Here is a 23850-nt window from a genome sequence, read left to right on the forward strand (position 1 = left end):
AGTGATAACAGGGAATGAAGGTGTTACAAAAGGGAATGGAACATGTCACTGAGTGCTGAGTAATAGCAATGTCAGATTTAACCATTTTCCCAACTGCCACCCAAATTCCTGGTTACAAATTGATATCTGTGTTAAGCTACACAGCACCAAGGTACTCTTGTTCCAGAATGAGAGTCCCCCCTCATGGAGTTATTTAGGAATAGCGCCACGTGTAGACAAGCCCTAAGTGTGAAATCTTCTGAGTTAACAGTGGAAGATTAGAAGCTGTGAAGTCAGAAGGTGTCTATTATAAATGCACATAGCTGTATTAACAGAAATGAAGAGAGCCTGCACTCTACCCTGTCCATTTCTTAAGCCTCACTAAATCCTAAAGGATAGATTGTGCTCATTTGGCACTGGCTCACTGGGGACGGTGGAGTCACATGATTGAACAGGGTGCTTTGGGAAGTACTGTGCCTCCTGGAGCTCCCTGGTGTGTAGACAGAAGTGCCCTCTGTACCATTTGTTTTGATGGTGGAGCCTGCTCTCCTCTGCAGCCAGCCAGCTCCTTTGGCCCATGCACAGGATCATGGTCTTGCCTCCTCCTCACTCTCTTTGGGGTGTGTAGCACCCCAGCATGTGCTAGCAGAGAGTAGGTCTCTGGGCTCAGGAGAATGCAAGACTGCATCTGTTTGTGACGCTCTTTGGTGGTTCATTGAATCTTAGCTGCTAACTTCTCATCTCTTCTGTGGTGAGAACACTACACAGATGAGAAAATGCACAACCACTTCCTTCCTTAATGCTGAGCACATTCCTGAGACTGAACCCAGTGTCAGACTGGACACTTAAAGTTGCAAATAAAATCTCAAGCTCCATCATATAATGTGGGTTGAGCACCTGCTTCCTGGCCCCTGGTTTAATAAGGCCTGTGCAGGAAGGTTGGACGCACACTGCATTACTCTCACTGTGCTCTTGGCAACAAAAGGCCAGGGAATTACTATATGACAATTTTTTATTCATCAGTATCAAATTACATAGCAAAGTAATGAAGGCAAGTGTCAGACAGTCTCTTTTGAATACTGTAATACAAATAAAATCCGGCATATTGTTTAATTATCCAAAGTAAATTACAAGTTTAAAAGTGTGCGTTTAAGAGATTCCATTTGGCATATCCTGACAAGACAGCCTGCATAAATATTTCTGTACCTCATTTTCACGATGTGTTTGTATATTAATTTAAAACAGCCTTTAAAAAGCTTACACTGAGGAGACAGATATAAAATGTACAGCTAGATCCTATCATGAGATCATGTCTCTGCCTCGAAAGCACGGAGAGTGGCCAGTCTGATAGATGCACAGGAATTTACAAATTAAGGGTCAGATCCTGCTCGAAAATACTGCCTGATCCAAACCCACAGACATCAATGGAAAGACTCTTAATAATGGACTTAAAAATGGTCTTTGGATGAGGCCTTTGAATTCCTGGAAAAACATCTATTAACTTAAGTGGGAGCAGGACTGAGCCCTCCGGGCCAGATCTTGCATGTTGGGCCTGATTCTCTTCAAACTTACACTACTTTTAACACTAGACAATCACAATTGATTTAGGAAGAGTTATTATTGATTTACACCATTGTGAGATGAATGTCAGGCCTGCTGATTTTACACATGAATAAGATGAGCAGGATTTGGCCATGGTGAAACACAATCTAGAGGTTTCTGTAGAAGTGTTTTAACAGAGTTAATCAGCTGTGGCATCTACATGAGACTTCTCTTATAACCTGTGTAAATAATACAACTTTTCCACATTGATGAGAGAATAAGCTTCACATAGCACTGTAATCCCTAAATTAAGACTACTGAAACATTATGGTGGTATGAATAGGAAAATACCATAGCAATATATGTTTTGTATAGCGTAAAGTGAACAGAAGTACAGAAGCCTTGATGCAGGTAATTGGGAGGGTGAGGAAGGGGAAGTAGGAAATATTTAGGCAGCAATCCCATAAACATAAGAGTTTCTCTTGATCCCTCCGATTCATTGGTATCAGTGGAAGTCAGGCTTTTCTGGGAAAGTACAACCAGAACGCTTTATGATCACGTTGGCTGCATAATGTCCAGCTCGGATGCACTCTGTCAGCGGTCGGTCATAGACGAGCTGAGAGAGAAAGCCTACAGAACAAAAGAATGGAGAGAGAGTGAAGAAGAGAGTTAGATTTTGAGTATATCATATCGTCCCTAATTTGACAAAGCACTTAACATATGCCTAATTCTAAGCATATTAGTAATCCCACTGAAGTTAAATTTAAACTCAGGCCCATGCTTAAGTAACTTGCTGAACTGGGGCCTTACTTATTTTATTTAAAGCTTCCACCTGGTGGCTTCAAGCAAATGGTATAACTATCAAGGTTGTTTTTTTTATTAGTGACTTCAAACAAAAAGGATCACACTCACAACACTCTTTCAGAGGGAGCTGCTGGTACCTCTAATCCCGTTTCAAAAAGTAGAAGCAACTCTTCATGTTGGAGAGAGTTTCTGCTTTCATATCGGCTACATTTACAGGCCCATCAACTTACCTCTGGACAATGTGTTCCTTTTAAGAAAGCAAACTGCTTAAGAACATAAATGTTAACTTGATTCATAGATGTAACTGTCCAAAGCAAAATCAAATGAGAAATTTTAAATTGATTAGAAAATTCAGATGGCAACTGTTGTTCCCTACTCATTAGGGAAAGAGGAATCAAGATTTTAAAAACTGGGTGCCTTAAATTGAACTCTGAAGTCTGAACTTAGGCATCTAAATAAGTGGCCCCATTTTCCAGAATGTTGACCAGTCAGCACTTTTGAAAAATCAGGACACTTATCTAGCTACCAATGGCTACCAACTACCATAACCACTGCCTACAAAACCTGAAAGCAATAGGAGTTCAGCACTTTTGAAAATCAGGTCCACCTGTTTAACTGCCTCTATGTGGACTCAAAAGCCTAATTTTAATCTCCTTGGCTGGGGTTTTTCAAAGGAGCCTAAAAGAGCGAGGTGCCAGTGGGAGTTAGGTGAATAACTCCCTTAGGTCCTTTGAAAATCCCAGCTTCATTTTGGAAACTCTTGTCCTTGATCTGCATACATGCATCTGCACAAAGCAACACCACGGTTAACAGGTTGACAATACTTACTGCAGATAGGAAAGAAAATACATTTGAAAACTAGAGTTCAACAGGGCTTGAAATGGGAAGAAATAAATTCAATAATTAATCAGAACCAACCCCACAATATTTGGTAAACATTTTCTACTCTTACCAAGTAGTTTAACCTTTTTTTAAACGCATCTCAGACGTCACAGGTTGGGTTCTCCCTTTCCCATCCAACCACAGGAGCAAAACCACTCTCAGCCAGTCAAGTCTAGAATTAAGGAAAGCCCAAACAGATTCTGTAAGGCTTTCTCCCATCCTTTTATTCTTGACCTCCATTTTCACCCTTTAAAGTCCCCATGTCACATTCATAGATTCATAGATTCTAGGACTGGAAGGGACCTCGAGAGGTCATCGAGTCCAGTCCCCCGCCCGCATGGCAGGACCAAATACTGTCTAGACCATCCCTGATAGACATTTATCTAACCTACTCTTAAATAGCTCCAGAGATGGAGATTCCACAACCTCCCTAGGCAATTTATTCCAGTGTTTAACCACCCTGACAGTTAGGAACTTTTTCCTAATGTTCAACCTAGACCTCCCTTGCTGCAGTTTAAGCCCATTGCTTCTTGTTCTATCCTCAGAGGCTAAGGTGAACAAGTTTTCTCCCTCCTCCTTATGACACCCTTTTAGGCCTGGTCTACACTAGGCTTTTATGTCGACTTTAGCGCCGTTATATCGAATTAACCCTGCACCCGTCCACACCAGGAAGCCATTTAGTTCGACATAAAGCTCTCTTTAAATCGATTTCTGTAATCCTCCCCAACGAGAGGATTAGCGCTAAATTCGACATGGCCATATCGAATTAGGCTAGGTGTGGATGGAAATCGACGGTAATAGCTCCGGGAGCTATCCCACAGTGCACCACTCTGTTGACGCTCTGGACAGCAGTCCGAGCTCGGATGCTCTGACCAGCCACACCCCCGGGAAAATTTGAATTCATTTTCATTTTCCTGTCTGGGCAGTTTGAATCTCAGTTCCTCTTTGGACATCGAGGGGAGCTCAGCAGCAGTGGCAACTATGCAGAGCTCTCCAGCAGAGATGGCCGTGCAATGTAATAGAAAGAGGGCCCCAGCATGGACTGATCGGGAAGTCTTGGATCTCATCGCAGTGTGGGGCGATGAGTCCGTGCTTTCAGAGCTGCGCTCCAAAAGAAGGAATGCTAAGATCTACGAGAAGATCTCCAAAGCCATGGCAGAGAGAGGCTACAGCCGGGATGCAACGCAGTGCCGCGTGAAAATCAAGGAGCTGAGACAAGGCTACCAAAAAACAAAAGAGGCTAACGGACGCTCCGGATCCCAGCCCCACACATCCCGTTTCTACGAGGCACTGCATTCCATCCTGGGAGCGGCCGCCACCACTACCCCACCCCTGACCGTGGACTCCGAGGATGGGATCATGTCCGCGGCCGGTTCCTCGTCGGACATGACAGCGGACGGGGAAGATGAAGAAGGAGATGAGGAGGACGAGGCAGTCGACAGCGCTGGCACCGCTGATTTCCCCGACAGCCAGGAGCTCTTCATCACCCTTACCGAGATCCCGTACCAACCGTCCCCATCCCTTACCCCGGACACAGAATCAGGGGAAGGATCAAGCAGTAAGTGCTGTAAACATGTAAACATTTATTTAAAACAGAACGGTAATATTTATACTATTAACAATGTACATTTATAAAAGTTCTGTAAACTAGTAAAAAAATAATCAGGTACAAAACAGGAATATTTACAAAGGTAACAAATGGGTTTTCATGATTTCTCTGTCTTGGGCTCTTCTCAATTTAGTCCCAAGTGTTTTAAAAAATTTTCACAATGTCCGTTACTCCATGATTCCCAGGCCCAAGACGCTCCACTCCATAGTCCCAGTGCACCTACGCGAAAATCCGGTCAATGTGGCCGGGGATCGACGAGAAATCCTCGTAGGAGAACTCCTCGTAGGTCTCGTGGAGGTAGAGCTCAAGCCTGTTGATCAGGTTCCGGGGTAGGGCGATCTTAGTGGGCCCTCCGTGGTAGCAGACATGCCCCCTCCACGCCACAATCAAGTACTCCGGGATCATGGCCCGACATAGCATGGCGGCATACGGCCCCGGTTTCTGCATGCTTTCCCGCAGCATGCGTTCTCTCTGGGTGTCCGGGATCCTCAGGAGGGTGATGTCGCTCATGACGCCCTGCTTTGAATTAGGGAGGGGAATGTTAGTATTGGGACTGCTTTACAGCCACGCGGTGGAGGGAGAGGGGCAGCATACAGGGATCTTTCCCTGGGACAGCCGCGAGGGGGTGGGACAGGGGCAGAGTTGATGCTGTCCTGATTGCTGGCAGCAGAGACTGGCATTGCTTTCAATGTGAAAGGAGGCCAGTGCTACTGCTGGAGTTTTAAGCAGCCACAAGTCTGCGGCTTACCATTATTGCCCGCTCCAGAAGTTCAGGTCTCCAGCCACAGTTCTCTGAACAGTCCAAGACCTCCGCAAGTCCACAGGCACTGAAGGCGACGGCCGAAAATTCGACCTTGTCCTGAGTGCGCATGTGAGAGGTGCAGTGCATGGTCTTGTTCACAGAGAAAGACTAGGTTCTTTGTATACAATTTCATTTATCTGTCTCAGGAATTCACTCCCTTTTCACAATTCACACAGACACATCTGCGACTGTCTCCCAACCCAGCCTCTCAGCACACTCCCAGAGGCTAGCGCAGATTAGGCGGAGGAAGAAGAAGACGCGTGAAGACATGTTCTCAGAACTAATGGACTGCTCCCGAGCCCAGGCAGCCCAGCAGACACAGTGGAGGGAGAACTTGTCACAAATGCACCGAGCAGTCATGGAACGGGAGGAGAGGTGGCGTCAGGAGGACCAACAGGCTACTGAAAAGCTGCTTGGACTAATGAGGGAGCAAACGGACACGCTCCGGCGCCTTGTGGATGTTCTGCAAGACCGGAGGCAGGAGGACAGAGCCCCGCTGCAGTCTATCTGTAACCGCCCTCACCCGCCACCAAGTCCCACACCACCCTCACCCAAACTCCAAAGAAGGAGGGGCGGCAAGGGCCGTTAAAACTTTCAGTCAACCCCTGCAGACTGCTCTAGCACTAGAAGGCTGACATTCCCCAAAATTTCATAAGTCCTTTCCCACCCACCTCACAGAAGCCCCCGTCCAAGTTTCACACCCCACGTTTCATGTCTGGTTCGCAATAAAATGTTTGTTTCTCTCCATTACTGTTTCAGTCAGGTTCTTTTGAGGGAGAGTCTGTCTGGAGGGGGGGAAGGGGCTTGGTAATTGGGCAGGACAGTGACCTTTAGCAGGGTACAGAGGCGGTGTCAGGTCCAGCATCAGGACACATACACAGTGCAGTCACTGGTTACCCTGGTCAGTCTGGGAGGTGTTTTTCATGTTCTCCATTGAAATAACCAGTCCACCAGTGCGGAGCCTGTCATTCCGGGAGTTTAGAAGCATCATTTGCATCAGAACACTGAACCCGCCCCCCGCCACAGTCTGCGTCCCCGGTTTAAAATATTCCCGCGAAAACAGCAATACAGACAACGCTGTTCATTAACAAAATCGAAATGATTTTATTTTTTGGGAAGGGGAAGGGGGTGAAGGGGGTATGTAACTGGAGAGGATAGTCAAAATGAACTGGGCAAAGAAACGGGGGCAGGTTCAGCTTCTCTGTCCACAAACTGAAAAGTCACTGGTTGCCCTGCTCACTCAGGAACCTAGCTTTCAAAGCCTCCCGGATGCACAGGGCGTCCCGCTGGGATCTTCTAATGGCCCGGCTGTCTGGCTGGACGTAATCAGCAGCCAGGCTATTTGCCTCTAGCTCCCACCCCGCCATAAAGGTCTCCCCCTTGCTCTCACATAGATTGTGGAGCACACAGCAAGCTGCAATAACGATGGGGATATTGGTTTCACTGAGATCACAGCGAGTGAGTAAGCTTCTCCATCTCCCTTTGAGACGGCCAAAAGCACACTCCACCACCATTCTGCACTTGCTGAGACGGTAGTTGAACAGTTCTTTTTCTGTGTCCAGGGCGCCAGTATAGGGCTTCATGAGCCAGGGCATTAGCGGGTAGGCTGGGTCCCCGAGGATGACTGTAGGCATCTCCACATCCCCAAGAGTTATTTTGTGGTCTGGGAAGTAAATACCTTCCTGCAGCCGTCTAAACAGACCAGAGTTCCTGAACACACGAGCGTCATGAACCTTGCCCGGCCATCCGACGTAGATGTTTGTAAACCGTCCCCGATGGTCCACCAGTGCTTGCAGCACCATTGAAAAGTAGCCCTTTCTATTGATGTACTGGCTGGCCTGGTGGTCCGGTCCCAGGATAGGGATGTGAGTCCCATCGATAGCCCCTCCGCAGTTTGGAAATCCCATCGCGGCAAAGCCATCTATGATGACCTGCGCGTTTCCCAGGGTCACTACCTTTGGGAGCAGTACCTTCACGATTGCCTTGGCTACTTGCATGACAACAACCCCCACGGTAGATTTGCCCACACCAAAGTGGTTCGCGACTGACCGGTAGCTGTCCGGCGTTGCAAGCTTCCAGAGGGCTATGGCCACTCGCTTCTGGACAGTGAGGGCTGCTCGCATGCGGGTGTCCTTGCGCTTCAGGGCAGGGGACAGCAACTCACAAAGTTCGAGGAAAGTCCCCTTCCGCATGCGAAAGTTTCGCAGCCACTGGGATTCATCCCAGACCTGAAGCACTATACGGTCCCACCAGTCCGTGCTTGTTTCCCGGGCCCAGAATCGCCGTTCAACAAAATCCACATGCCCCATTGCCACCGTGATGTCCTGGGCGCTGGGGCTCGTGGTTTCTGACAGCTCTGTGCCACTCTCCGACTTCAGGCTCTCACGGCGGTGCCGTAGCCTCCTCGCCCGATTTCTCTGCATCTGCCTCAGGGAAAGGTGTATGATAAGCTGCGAGGTGTTGAGAACGGCCACAAGTGCAGCGATGGTCGCAGCGTGATCCATGATCGCAGTGCTGTGGCGTCCGCGCTGTCACTGACCAGAAAAGTGCGCGAACTGATTTCCCGCCGGCGCTTTCATGGAGGGAGGGAGGGCGTTAGTGACGGACGGATGACGACAAATTTTTTTTACCCAGAAGGCATTGGCGGCTCGACCCAGAATTCCGATGGGCAGCGGGGACTGCGGGAACTGTGGGATAGCTGCCCACAGTGCACCGCTTCCAATATCGACGCTCGCCCCGTTAGTGTGGACTCACAAAGTCGAATTACTGTCCTTAGTGTGTCCTTAGTGTGGACACACACGTTCGACTTTGCAATATCGATTCCACATATTCGATTTAAGTAAAATCGAATTACCCTCGTAGTGTAGACATACCCTTAGATACCTGAAAACTGCTATCATGTCCCCTCTCAGTCTTCTCTTTTCCAAACTAAACAAACCCAATTCTTTCAGCCTTCCTTCATAGGTCATGTTCTCCAGACCTTTAATCATTCTTGTTGCTCTTCTCTGGACCCTTTCCAATTTCTCCACATCTTTCTTGAAATGCGGTGCCCAGAACTGGACACAATACTCCAGCTGAGGCCTAACCAGAGCAGAGTAGAGCGGAAGAATGACTTCACGTGTCTTGCTTACAACACACCTGTTAATACATCCCAGAATCATGTTTGCTTTTTTTGCAACAGCATCACACTGTTGACTCATATTTAGCTTGTGGTCCACTATAACCCCTAGATCCCTTTCTGCTGTACTCCTTCCTAGACAGTCTCTTCCCATTCTGTATGTGTGAAACTGATTTTTTCTTCCTAGGTGGAGCACTTTGCATTTGTCTTTGTTAAACTTCATCCTGTTTAACTCAGACCATTTCTCCAATTTGTCCAGATCATTTTGAATTATGACCCTGTCCTCCAAAGCAGTTGCAATCCCTCCCAGTTTGGTATCATCCGCAAACTTAATAAGTGTACTTTCTATGCCAATATCTAAGTCGTTAATGAAGATATTGAACAGAGCCGGTCCCAAAACAGACCCCTGCGGAATCCCACTCGTTATGCCTTTCCAGCAGGATTGGGAATCATTAATTACCCTCTGAGTACGGTTATCCAGCCAGTTATGCACCCACCTTATAGTAGCCCCATCTAAATTGTATTTGCCTAGTTTGTCGATAAGAATATCGTGCGAGACCGTATCAAATGCCTTACTAAAGTCTAGGTATACCACATCCACAGCTTCTCCCTTATCCACAAGACTCGTTATCCTATCGAAGAAAGCTATCAGATTGGTTTGACATGATTTGTTCTTTACAAATCCATGCTGGCTGTTCCCTATCACCTTACCACCTTCCAAGCATTTGCAGATGATTTCCTTAATTACTTGCTCCATTATCTTCCCTGGCACAGAAGTTAAACTAACTGGTCTGTAGTTTCCTGGGTTGTTTTTATTTCCCTTTTTATAGATGGGCACTATATTTGCCCTTTTCCAGTCTTCTGGAATCTCTCCCGTCTCCCATGATTTTCCAAAGATAATAGCTAGAGGCTCAGATACCTCCTCTATTAGCTCCTTGAGTATTCTAGGATGCATTTCATCAGGCCCTGGTGACTTGCAGGCATCTAACTTTTCTAAGTGATTTTTAACTTGTTCTTTTTTTATTTTATCTGCTAAACCTACCCCCTTCCCATTAGCATTCACTAGGTTAGGCATTCCTTCAGACTTCTCGGTGAAGACCGAAACAAAGAAGTCATTAAGCATCTCTGCCATTTCCAAGTTTCCTGTTACTGTTTCTCCCTCTTCACTAAGCAGTGGGCCTACCCTGTCTTTGGTCTTCCTCTTCCTTCTAATGTATTGATAAAAAGTCTTCTTGTTCCCCTTTATTCCTGTAGCTAGTTTGAGCTCATTTTGTGCCTTTGCCTTTCTAATCTTGCCCCTGCATTCCTGTGTTGTTTGCCTATATTCATCCTTTGTAATTTGTCCTAGTTTCCATTTTTTGATATGACTCCTTTTTATTTTTTAGATCATGCAAGATCTCGTGGTTAAGCCAAGGTGGTCTTTTGCCACATTTTCTATCTTTCCTAACCAGCGGAATAGCTTGTTTTTGGGCCCTTAATAGTGTCCCTTTGAAAAACTGCCAACTCTCCTCAGTTGTTTTTCCCCTCAGTCTTGATTCCCATGGGACCTTACCTATCAGCTCTCTGAGCTTACCAAAATCCGCCTTCCTGAAATCCATTGTCTCTATTTTGCTGTTCTCCCTTCTACTCTTCCTTAGAATTGCAAACTCTATGATTTCATGATCACTTTCACCCAAGCTGCCTTCTACTTTCAAATTCTCAACGAGTTCCTCCCTATTTGTTAAAATCAAGTCTAGAACAGCTTCCCCCCAGTAGCTTTTTCAACCTTCTGAAATAAAAAGTTGTCTGCAATGCAGTCCAAGAATTTGTTGGATAGTGTGTGCCCCGCTGTGTTATTTTCCCAACATATATCCGGATAGTTGAAGTCCCCCATCACTACCAAATCTTGGGCTTTGGATGATTTTGTTAGTTGTTTAAAAAAAGCCACATCCACCTCTTCCACCTGGTTAGGTGGCTTGTAGTAGACTCCTAGCATGACATCACCCTTGTTTTTTACCCCTTTTAGCCTAACCCAGAGACTCTCAACACTTCCATCTCCTATGTCCATCTCTACCTCAGTCCAAGTGTGTACATTTTTAATATATAAGGCAACACCTCCTCCCTTTCTCCCCTGTCTATCCTTCCTGAGCAAGCTGTATCCATCCACACCAACATTCCAATCATGTGTATTATCCCACCAAGTTTCAGTGATGCCAACAATGTCATAGTTGTATTTATTTATTAGCACTTCCAGTTCTTCCTGCTTATTATTCAGGCTGCCTCTGTGTTTTGACAGTGCAAGATTAGTCTCAAATCACATCTCATAAAAGTAGCTCAAATCTACCATCTACCAACTTATCAGAAATTCTGGTTCAAAGAGAATGACACATTCCACTAGTTCTCTTTTGACAGAACCCTATATGTTTTCTATATTCAGTTTGGTTAATATTAAAATAAACTACCTACATTTTATTGCAATACTCTAAAGCCCTAAAGGAAGATTATTTTCATTTAACCTGTATTCCACGTTTAAATATTTACTCCTCGTGGGATGTTCAACCCTATTTTAGAACACAATAAAAACATTCTATCTTGTGTAATAATGCCTGTTAGTAATTTAGAGATCAATCTATAATACAAAAATCACATAAAACATGAAACACAAAAAATCTCAAGAACCGTGGACAATACCCATGAGCCAAAAAGACCTCTGTCAATGACTAAGTTGGTTCTAACCTCTCCCCGTCATAACCAACAGTGAAAAAAGGCTTAACTGATCCTCAACGTCATCTCTAAATTCCACTGACATGGAAAAAAGCAGGTATTTTTATATAAAAGCCACAGGTTCAATTAGTCAAATACCACAGATTTTCCAATGGAATGCGTGAGATGCCGGAAAGTAGGTGTTTTGGTTGACAGCTTGACAACCACAAAAGATTCTGGGTGTGTTTTAAAATCAGTATTTTTCCAGGGAAACCTGAGCCGTAAGTTAGCTACTGTTTCACAGATATGACTTCACTGACAAACTCTGAGGCCATAAACATAAGTGAGAGTCAGAAGTCTTCAATACATAAGGACGAGAGCCTTAACAAGTGAAGAGGAATTGTGCCATGAGCACCGTCAGCCATGGCAGTCTGAGGCTGACATACCCCCTGACTGGTGGCAGGAGGGTCCGTCCAGCAACCAGGTTTGGATAATAGTTCTGAAATTGAAAAAACATGTCTGGTAGAAATCAGATGGTTTCTGAATAACGCGATGAAAATAGTCTGCTTTCTTGTATTCTTAGTGGAACCCTTCCTGGATACACAGAGAATGTCAGTCACTACATCTGAACTGCCTGGAAGACATGAGCTTGCCAGTGAGTTTCTGGGTGGTTAAAACTTGAGTGCAAGTATGTCCATATGTAAAATTAGGCAATTAAGAATGTCCATTTCTAAATCAGTAAGTCTAAGAGATGTATTGTGCAGGCTTCCAAAAACACAGACAACTCTCAGCTTTGTAAAGAGCATGAATCCAGAAAGGGCTTTATATAAAGAAGAAAATCATGCTCTTGGTTGCTGGTCAATACTCTGAATATTTATGAAAATAAGGAAATCAAGGTATGTGAAGGATCTTAAGAAATGAAATATCATTTAATATGAACTACCTTTAGGTCCTGACTGCCTTTCAGCTTACCACAGTTTTAGACCAGTCTATTTCCACTGACTTCAATGGAGCTACTCCTGATTCACATTGAAGTAAGTGAGAGCAGACTCAAGGTCCTAGTTCAGCTGCTACTTGTGTAACATGTAGAATCTGCTGTGGAAAGTTTGCCCCAGATTAATATCTAATCTTGAAAGTTTCTTTTAAAAATTATTTATTTTTTACAGGATTTACAAAGGAGATTGTAGCAGCATCAGAAGTAATATCGCATCAAGTAATAATGCAAACAGATAAATCACAAGCATATAAGTATAGCACATACTAAACATAGGCAGTTAGCAAAGTAGACCCTAGGGAAACACCAGAAAGCACTCTTGGTTTAGTAGAAAAACAAAGACAGTCAGGCAGACTGCTTTAGCTGCAGAGAGGCCTTTTAAGTATACTCAATAAAAGGCAATCAAATTCAAATATAATTCTGGGCTTGGGTTCTCCAGTGTGAATCGTTCTGTACTGCAAATACTGTGGGACCTATCCAGTGCTTCAGAAAAGGAAGTGCAAGAACGCACTTCCAGTATGTGATAGTACTGGAACGCCATTAGTTCCCCCCAAAAATGCCAGCATGGGGGGCATTCCAGCATGACTCCAGCTTTGGCCCGTATCCTCAGCCTCACCCCTCCCCTATGTATTGACTATGTGTCACTTGCTCTTAGTCCCACATGGGCATAATGGGCATGGTTATCCTTCTGTGATGCTGGGTCATGGGACTGGCCTCTAAGGCGCTAGCAGCTATTGTAACTTATGCTGGGGCAGAGCCGGTTTCTTGGCTGCCCTCACGATCAGTGCAGTGCAAAGGTGGCACAACTCCTTAATCAAGAGAAGCTCAGCTAGACCTGAGAATCTGGCCTTGTATATTCTATCAAATCAGCCTTAGGGAATATAATGCAGCTTTGTCTAAATATTGTTTAGACTTATTTTGCAGATGATAGGTGCAGGAAGTAGGGATGCGGAGCGTGCTGCAGCACCCCCAGGTTTTAGGGAGGGCCACTGGTCCCACGCCCAGGGCTCCACTCCCCGGCTCGGGTCCCGGGGGCTGGCCCTGCTCCCCAGCTGCTTGCTCTGTGCCCGGGGCCCTGCTCCTGGCCCTCCGCCCAGGACTCCACTTCCTGGCTACCGGCCCCGGCCGCTGGCCCAGTGCTTGGGGCCCCACGCCCAGCCCCACCTCCTGCTCACATGCCTCCACTCCCAGGGCCCCCCATGTGGGGTCCCGGCTGCTGACCCCTGCACGGGGCTCTGCTTCTGGCCCCACACCCGCCCCCAGCTGTTGCCACAGCCCCGGCCCCCCTTACCTCTGTCCGGGTCCCTCCCCTCGCCCCCGAGACACAGCCCTGCTCTCAGCCTCAGCTTTGGGCAGGGGGGAGGCACGAACAGGAGTAAGGGGGCTGGCTTTCAGCACTCCCACTATTAAAAATGTTGCAGCGCCACTGTGCAGATGATGTTGCCAGTAGTATTTTTCCAGAGTCCAAACACATGGATACATAGCACGCTTTAATACAAACCTCTGGTGAACAGTGTTGGGGGAAGAACCAGAGTCAAGGCCCCACTCATTGCCTGCCCCTGCTCTATCACCTCTGGTTGTGTGTGTGGAGGAGGTGGGAATAGCAGATCCATGGTGATTGCTCTGCCTCCCATAATATAACCAATGATCTGGGTAGCTCGTGCAGGGAAGTAAGAGGTGCCTTTTCCCCTGCGCCCCTCCTTCCCCCCACCACACCCACACAGACATGTTGAACAAGTAACAATCTTGCCCTTATTCATTACAACAACTCAGTTGGAATTGTGTCCAATAAAATGGTGTTTGAAAAACCAAATTTTGTACCTTATAAGGTATAAAACAAACCAAAGACGTGTACAAATTCTCAGCCAATGGAAACGGTTATGGGAAAACATCAACAACTATTATCGGCCCAATTTTATTTCCTAAAGAGAATTGCAGGGCTTCTATCTACCCTGGAACTAAAATGCAGTTTGGCTCTGAAAAGTGTCTCTGGTATCACTGAGTACTATCTTTATTGTCTCTCAATGATTTCCATGCTGTCTGTACTCAGTTTTACAAGTATTAAGACAGTTTTTCTAACTGCCAGCCCTGCAGACTCAACATGGGATACGAAAGTCAAGTTGGTTTCTTTCCTCCTGGCACATCGTCATCAGACAAAGCTTCTGCAGGCCAAATTAGGCCCTCAATGGAACCAGCATAATATTATTGTCTACCATTTATGCCCTCAGTGACACCTGTGACTTCATACTGCCAACTGACATCAAATGGTTTTGCATGGGTGTAACTGACTGGAACCTAGAAAGCCATACTCTTGATGATCACAAGCAGGACTAAAATCCAGTCCACTCCCTCACAGCTTTATTAATACAACTCTGAAAAGACTCAGGGAGTAGGAGCTGTTTTTACTTAGTTACTTTTGAGAGCAGAACTGAACTTCAGCATCATTAAAGGAAAACTGCATTAATTTTACTGTGGTCAGCTATACGGAAGTTCCAGACCCACAGTGTCAGGAGCAATTGTCACTATAATCAATGTATTTTAAAAAGGTTTTGTTCCAAAATTACCACTGACATCTCTGACTAAGGGTCTAGTGCTAGTGCAATGACATCAGCAATAGCGGAGATTTTAAAAGTTTTGCTCTGCTTTAGTAATGGTTTAACAACACTTAAAACCTGCTTATATTGAAAGCCAAATGTTTCATTTCAAATTGTAAACTTGACTATTAATTTTAATGACTGTTCATTACTAAAGTTGGCTGGAAACTGGCTTAAAGTCTCCGACGGGAGCTCCTGGGCTGCCATTCTTATAAGAATACTTTTTTTTTTTTTTTTAAAGATGGGTTCCCCCACCAGTATGTCACATTTATTCCTCCTTGCACCGTGCAAACTTTAATAAAATGCCCAAAGCAAAATGAATTTTTTCCTTTAAATAAAAAAAGGTAGACAGAAAAAGCAGTTATCAAATGTGTCAACTAGAAGACTAACAAACCCTAAGCCAGAGCAACATGATCCTTAAAAAAAACGTCTGCATCCTGATCCTCCCAGACATTTCTCCACCTCCAAATCAATCTAAAATACAAATCTATTCTTATATGATTTCACTAGCCATTCAGGCCAGTAATGGCAAAAACAATTAGGGAGGATGTAGTTTTAAGGAAGTAGTACTCTAGCATCAAACCATTTACAATCTTTTAGCTAATACCACTGCGTTTTTCTGTAAGTCTTTTAGTGCTACTGGCGTGGGATAATGTTATGGTAACACAAATCTGGTCAATTGTGATCAGGTGGTTAGCAAAGCTGGTGCCAAGAAATCAGCCAGCCAACCTAGATTCTGAAAAAGACATTGACATCAGATGTTTCTGCAACATAGTCGCTGAACAACTGTACTTAGACATGCTGTGGTTCTCCTCCTTTTTTATTTCTGTGGCAGATGGTGGATATTACAGCCAAGAATTGGGGTAAGCCAGAAGCCTTGCCCATCTATCAAACTGATGGTCGGCTATTCTAAATAGAAACATTTTTGATTAAAGGTATCGTCTATGGGTTAAAGTATAGGTTTAAAGTTAACTTTTAAGCCTAAAAGTAAGATGTAGGTATAAGGCAGTAATACAAGAAGCCTACAGGCACAAACCTGTAAGATACTAGCTTAAGCATTTAGTAGAAGGAAATTAGGCCTATAAACGTTAGCATAAGTAAATTGACCAACAGTGATCCTAAGTCATAAGATATAATTTTGCAATAAACAGTTCTAACTAGAAGTCTGTATCAAATGCTGACAAGTAATTGCAAAAAGTCAGTTGATACCAGTTTGGGTATTTTAGGATAGGAAAATTAGAAAATGCTTAACTGCAGGATTGCTATAATAACCAATGGATGTATACGTTTAAGGTAATTAATATACTAACGTATAGAATAAGGATACCCCAATAATATGACGGGGAGGAAGTTAGTTACAGGCAAAAGAGCTCAAATGCTCGCATGAATATTCATTGCAGCCATCAGATACTGCAATAGGGCTAACCATGGCTTAGACCAGCAAGACTTTGATCACCGGAGTCTTTTGGCATGCCACAAATAGGTTAGGACCTCATGAACCAGGTTAGGACCTCGTGGGCCACCACCTGTCTCCTTGCCCTAGGTCTCCACAAGAATTGTGAGAGTATGCGTATGACATGATGCTGAATGTAAAATTACTATTGGATTACTGTTACACTTGCGTCTGATGAAGTGGGCATTCATCCACGAAAGCTTATGCTCCAATACTTCTGTTAGTCTTAAAGGTGCCACAGGACTCTCTGTTGCTTTTTACAGATTCAGACTAACACCGCTACCCCTCTGATACTTGTTACATTCTTGTTTGGCTCGGAACTTTTGTGTGTTTTCTAATTGTGTTAATAAAACTATTTCAAATTCAAAAGCTTTTTCCTAAGTGTGTGTGTTGCAATTGCATTGGGGTTTCCAATTTAACTCTAACTCTAATAACTCTGGGTCTAATCTTGGAACTGAAACCTGTCAAACCTCAGAGTGTTAATCTGAGGGAATCAATTGGGAATTCTTAATCAATCAATGCACAATCAATTAGATCAGGCAACACAGGTGGAATTTTAGCAGTGCAGCTTGGCACATTGTTACAATGCGTAAGACAAAACTAGTGCTAGGCTAATTACAAGTGAAAGAAAAAAAGTTACTCATCCCTCTCAACAAAATCATTTGTTTAAAACGTGGATCTAACAAGTGACAACCTTGAATTCTCACTGTAGCTGAAAAGCACCTTAGAAGTGCCTTTCTGATTACACCACTAGAGGAAAGTTTTAATAAAAAACTAATTAAACTACAAAAATCCCAAGTGGTTAACTGATTTTAGGGGCTAAATTTCTAGCAATTCTAATTATCCTCTCGGGGCTTTACTTAGTGTTTCACAACCATGACAGATGACAATGAAGAACTGCAGTTAAATTCATCCACCCTGACACCATGCTAAGCACTAGCTTCTCCCTCTCCAAGTAAAATCAATACCACGTTTGAGTAAACATGTTTACAGCTTTATTAGGATGTCTTGCTTGTTCTGTAACAGCTACTTGAAGCCCTGGTAACAAATCGACTCAACTCAGTTAAACCTAGAGAGCTGGGTAAGAGGCCCATCAATAAGGTTGTTATAAAAATAAACTGCAGGAGATCAGAAAGCTGGAACAAACAGTCTGGTAAATGTCAATATTTTTACTTCCACAGAATGACAAAACCATGAGATCATGAATAAAAGGTTTGGGAAGTCTATTTTCACTGTGTTTATAAAATGTTTCACATGCTCAATGGTGAATACTTTTCACTGACTATAAAAAAACCTTGTTACAAAGCTTCTTATTTTCTAATGACCAGCATGAAAGCTGAAACAAGTATGCACTCAAGAGTAGCAGTGCTGTTATTGCTATCTCCATTCCTCTTGTTTCCTTTATATTTAGTGCACTCAATTTCTTTAAGGATCATCCAGTTGTGTGTGTATTTTCCTCAGCCTGAGTTTATACAATCATTTATAGATGCACACTCACACAAACAATGCAACTTTGCATTGACTAGATGAATGTGGGTAAGCAATGGAGGTGGTTTCACACTGCTGTAACAGTCATTTCCTGCTGAAATGAAGGTGCTGAGTGCAGCTATGCTCTCGAGCAAAAAGAACTAAAACAAACTATAAAAGAATACCTGTGAAACAAGTCTACAAGAGCAAAGGACAGAATAAACCCCACATCATCTCTGTTATCTCAGCAATGAAACAGTTAATGTTTGCAAAATATTTTTTTATTGTTAAGCATGTTTGTACTATTAATACCATCAGTAAGTTTATTGAGCAGTTCACTAATGTTGGTGGCGTGAGGCATAATTGTACTTCTCAGCACCAGCCAGGATGCTTGTGCCCTACAGGGATTTTAGTGTTGCCACATCATCTCCCTCCTTGATGCTTGTGCTGTCGGCCGGCAAGTGTAAACTGCAGCTGGAACTCTACAGGAGCTCTGCTGCTGAAGGTTGTTCAAAGGATGCACATATGGCCTCAGTCAAAGCCCAGTGAAGTCAATGGGAGTCCTTTCATTAACTTCAAGGTGCTTTGCATGAGCCCCTTAATCAGTTCATACCTTGGCTGCCCTGCACATGCCTAGTGATTACCACCCACCTCTGTGATTAGCAATAGCCCCATGTGAAACCCAGGGTAGAGGAGAGGACGCAGCATTTTCCACTGACACAGCCTCCTCTCCTGGTAAAGTTTCCATAATCAGAGGACTCTGCTAGGGTCTATGCTTTTTTATGCCAGTGTAGAGACCCAGTAGTGAATCTGGCCACTTAGGGTATATGTACACTGCGTTTTAAAACCATGGTAGCAAATCTCAGAGCCTCCAACTTCAGACCCGGACTCACGCTACAGTACTAAACACAGCTGTGTAGATTACAGGTTTGGGCTGGAGCTTGGACTCTGAAACCATCCCCCGGCCTGGGTTTCACAGCCCTACAATTTGCAATGTACAAAAACCAGATGAACCTAAAATCTCCTCTAAGAAATGTGTGATGGAAGGATATTGATAAATCCTAAATGGTGATTGTCCCATCGAACTTTTCTTTCATTTTCTACCTACTGAACTTTGAAGAAGTTCACATTTGGATCTGGCCCTGCTTAACCAGGATAAGGGAAAACAATTTGAGGGAAATGTATTTCACAGTCTCCAGGCTCCCAAAAGGTAATCTGAGCATTGCATCAGTTAAATTAAAACTTGGATACTTTCATCTGAAGTACCTTTTCTGGCTATCTGAAAAAAAAATTTATCTCCAAGCCAATATTTCTCTGACTTTTTCTTAGCACACAAGTGAATTTCTGGGAAGTTGGATAAAGTTCTCTTTCACCATTTTTGAGATATCAGAATGAAGACAAGTGGATTTTTAACAGTTCAGAAAATTTTCAGATGCTATTTATCTGCTTCAATAACCCAAATGTGGCACCTAGGTCCAGATACCATGGCAATGGGCATGCTATAAAAATAATGACTAGAAGAGAATTTGGTTCATTTCATGTAAAAAAGATAAAGTTATAAACATTACAAAATAGAAGCAATATGCTACTTTCTGTTCAGTTTTTAAACACTGTTTGGAGGCGGGGGGGGGGGGGGAAGGAATGATGCTCCTATCATCTGCTTGAGGAAATGAAATGCAAAGAGGTTGCATGAATGTAACATTATGGTTGAGATTTCACATGCACAAAAGCCAGGAAATTCAAAGTTATAGTTCCCACAGCAACCATAAGTCAGCCACACTGCAGTTTGCAAATACATTGCCAGGCATTAAAGCATGCAGAGTGTAACAAAATAAAACCTTTGTGCAAGGGGGATGACTTTTGTGGGCTGAAATTCTCTACCACAGCACTATATTAATAGAGCTTCTATGCAATGAATTCAAAAGGGTCATATTTAATGTCTTTCTTTTTTTAATAACTACTACTATGCTAAATTGACATGGCCAGGAAAAAGCCTCTTGTCAATTACTAAGAAGTGTCAATGACAGTAGTTTTTATTAAGTACAGTAGGAAAGCAAGGTAAGGCAACTTCTCAACTGGACACAGTATTCTTTACTCTTTGTGTCCCTGATCCTGCAAACACTTTCGCATATGCTTAACTCTGCTATTGTGAGTAGCTCTACTGATTTCAATGACACTACCCACAGTAGTAAAACTAAGCATGTGCATACAAATATTTGCAGAATCGGTGCCCATGTGCTTAAATATTGTGTAGTGACATGCACATCTCTGGGGTGAAATCCTAGTTCCAATGAAGCGAATGGGAGTTTTTCTATCAACTTCATTTGTGCCAGGATTTCACCCTAGCTATATTCCCACCCGAGAAGTGGGTGTATTTCAATGCTGGGGGAGGTGATATGCACTATATAAAATTATAGTAGTCAGAATACCTCCTAGATCATCCAGTCAATCCACTTAGTGCTAGGGCAGGATACAGGCCCCATTAGAGGGCCTATCAGATATGAGATAGCTAATATATTTCAAGTATTTTATACTTCAATATGTTTTATATTTTATACTAATATAATATCAGCTTAATCTTATGCATCATCTCTCAGGGGACTAAATCCTGCCATGTCTCCCAGAGGAATCTGCTCGATGATCTAGTTTGACTAGCGCCTGTATTTCTACTCAGAATACATTAAAACAGTGCAAAAATATTACCAATATTCTGAGTGAGAGATAATAACTCATTAAAGTCAATTCTCTAAACTTCCATACAACATTTTCTTCATCATTACATGATTTTCTAATGGATGCCACATTAACATAAAATAAAATGTTACACTGACAGTAGGTGTGACAAAATATTTTTAAACAGTGATGATTTGCTTTCAGACTTTAAGTCACATTGTGTCCCAGAATTAACAGAGCAAAAAGTGGAACCTTATAATTTGTTATGAAAATCTACTTCTAATGCAAAATATTTTTAAACATACATAACACATATTCAATTTTTGTTTCCCATCAAGTCTGGCCAGAAAGTCATTAAGAATAATGTCTGTCCTTTAAGGCCCAATTCTGCAAGGTAACGAGCGTTCTACAATGCTGTTGATATCAATGAGAACTGACAATGCTCAGCACCTTGACAGATCAGGCCCTAATTCTGCCAAACCAAGAACTGTGGGGCATTTTATTCCATACACATATCCTTTTTAATGCATTAAAAAATTAAATGTTACTTTCAAAATGAGAGCAGATGAATTAGCATTTAGTTTATCTTGCACTTATTTCTTTACGTTGTTTTCTAAAGCATATGTGTTTTGTGTAATTGGAAATTACAATTTTTAATTTACTGTATTTTAATAAGATGAAATACAGACAAGACAGTAAAACCAAAGAGTTGAATACCTAGATCCCAGTGGAAAGGTGGTAAGTCAGAAAAACAGATAGGATTGTATTGAAATTGCATTTGGAGAATAGTTCATGGCCGTGTACATATGCCAATGAAGTATAACGTATTACTTCCAAATAAAGCTTTCACGATTGCAAACGTCTGATTAGTTTTAATTATAATTAATATTTAGGAATTTGTACAGTCTGAAACAGTGAGGTAAATAGGAAATATTCAGTGTTTTTTTTGAGTGACGTGTTTATTTTTATAATTATGATTTTTTAAAAGGTGGTGGCAGTTCAAACAATATGGCAAATTTCTAAATTGTGCCAATTCCAATGTGGAAAGTGCATACTGGTGGCCGACTACAACATTTATCAGAATAATAGTGCACCTCCAGCAGTGACAGAGAAAAATCCAATATGAAGGCATAATCTGACAATATTCTAGTTTATGGAAGGTCAGTTATAGAGTCAGAGAGGGCATCTAATAGCCTCGTTTTAGATGTGGCATTTATCTTTGTGAGTTAAGGATGACATCAGAACACACGAGCAGTATAGTAATGAACATGTTGAGAGTTCTGACAAGTCATCCCCTAGGAAGTGAAGACTGATGCCCTATCTACAGCTGAGCTATTATACTGGTGTGTGCTGTTTATACAACAGCAGCGTTAAAGATGTGGAAAATGGGTTGTCAGTCAAAATGCTTATAATATTAAAAGGGAATTTTTATTTCAACACTTTATACATCATCTACTATGATTTCAACAGCAGGATTGCTCAGAGGCAATTAGCTGCCCATGTTGTATAAAGGAAGACAACATGAGCACTGATCTCTGCTAGAACATTTATCTTCACTTGGAAAGAAAGACAGAATAACGCACAAGTAGTGTCCCCTCACCTCTTTCCTCACGAAGATACATTTTATAATAGAAATAAGCCATTGCATGTTACATATCAATATATATTTAATTGCTATCACAACAATCATACTGCCAGCTGGCAAATAAAGTTGTATCTTAGGGCTATGGTATCATCAGAGGGTTGTATTTCATGGTTGTGACATTATATCCATGAAATGTGTCTTTTTAAAACGTGATTGAAAAAACGGTGACCACTTTCCATAGTATTTTAACCAATTAAAATAGCTATACACCGATGAACTAAATGCCACTGTATAGTGATTAAGTAGTCTCTGATGTCACAGTTTTGCCACTCAACAATGAATTGTTCCTAGTTTCTGAAACTTTGATTTCAAACATCTAAAATTTTTTTTCTTGTATGTCTGTCTACGTTGCTGTGAGGTTCTTACCGAAACAAACACATAAGAAGCAAAAGGATATGTTGTGCTCGCTACACTTTTAGTAAAAACATGTTTTTTGTTTATAACTTTGTAATATCATACAAATATAGTAAGTACAGGAACTTTTGAATAAGGCCACAAACTCATTCATCTCAGAGTTTTAATATCACAAACCACTGAAACTACTGTTTGTTGACCACGCCAAAAGAACTTTCTGATGTGTAATCTCACAGCTATTCTGTGTAGCACTCTCTAGTTATATCTACAATATATATGTATATGCACACACACAAAATGCCATCACTTTAAAAGCAGGGAGGACATGTGGGTCTCTTCAAGATGATGCACATTCATGCACCATGTCGAAATTACTTTGGGAGGAGGGAATTTCCATGGCTTCTTGTGAAAGCTTCACTTTTGGTTCAGTCAGTTTCTAAACCATCCTAAGAGCTCACAGAAAATGGTGGAGGCTGGGATTTTCAAAAGAGCTTAAAGGAGTTAGGTGCCCAACTCCCATTGACTTTCAGTAAGATTTGCACACCTAACTTCCTTAAACTCCTTTGAAAACCCTGCTGCAAGCCAAAACAAAATTTGTCAAGCTTCTTGGATTCTCCGTGCAGGAGGGATTGCCCAGAGCAATGGACAATAAAGGGGAAGGAATGCAGATTGGGATAAGTAAAGAACTCATCAGAGATTTTCTGACTAATTTGAATGAATTCTAAATGATGAATGAATAGCCTGATGCTATTCACCCCAGAGTGCTGAAGGAATTAGTTGAAGAAATCTCAGAGCCACTGGTGATATTTGCAAATTCATAGATGACAGGTGAGGTCCCAGAAGACTGGAGTAGGGCTAATGTAGTGCCCATCTTTAAAAAGGGGGGAAAGGAGGAGTCGGGGAACTGTAGACCAGTCAGCCTGACCTCAATATCTCAGAAGCTACCAAGCAATGTATAAAACATTCCAGTTGCAAATACCTGGAGGATGAAGGGGTGATCACTAGCAGCCGGCATGAATTTGCCAAGAACAAGTCATGCCAAACCAGCTTGACTGCCTTCTTTGACAAAGAAACTGGTTTGGTGGATAGGGGGAATGTGGTGGGCATAATATACCTGGACGTTAGCATCGCTTTTGACATAGTCCCGCATGACATTCTCATAAGTAAGCTGGAGAAATGTGGGTTCAGCAGAACTATCATTAAGTAGATACATAATGGGTTAAACAACCACAAAGACTATTAATGGAATGAT

The 23850-nt window shown here is 42.8% G+C and overlaps 1 protein-coding gene across 2 annotated transcripts in view; it reads right to left on the reverse strand.

Moving 5' to 3' along the window:
* Positions 1 to 973: 973 nt before the first annotated feature.
* Positions 974 to 23850, reverse strand: part of LOC112106601 (adenosine kinase) — a 572976-nt gene continuing 550099 nt past the window's right edge. The window contains exon 11 of one of the 2 annotated variants that reach the window (XM_026653751.1): positions 974 to 2151. In XM_026653751.1, the coding sequence (XP_026509536.1) occupies positions 2027 to 2151 (125 nt within the window). In that variant the 3' untranslated portion in view covers positions 974 to 2026. The remainder of the gene's footprint in view (positions 2152 to 23850) is intronic. The other variant, XM_026653752.1, reaches the window with a different exon arrangement.

Source organism: Terrapene carolina, unplaced genomic scaffold (genome assembly GCF_002925995.2).
Source record: "Terrapene carolina triunguis isolate 2854851 unplaced genomic scaffold, T_m_triunguis-2.0 Scaffold148, whole genome shotgun sequence".
NCBI classification, from domain to species: Eukaryota; Metazoa; Chordata; order Testudines; family Emydidae; genus Terrapene; species Terrapene triunguis.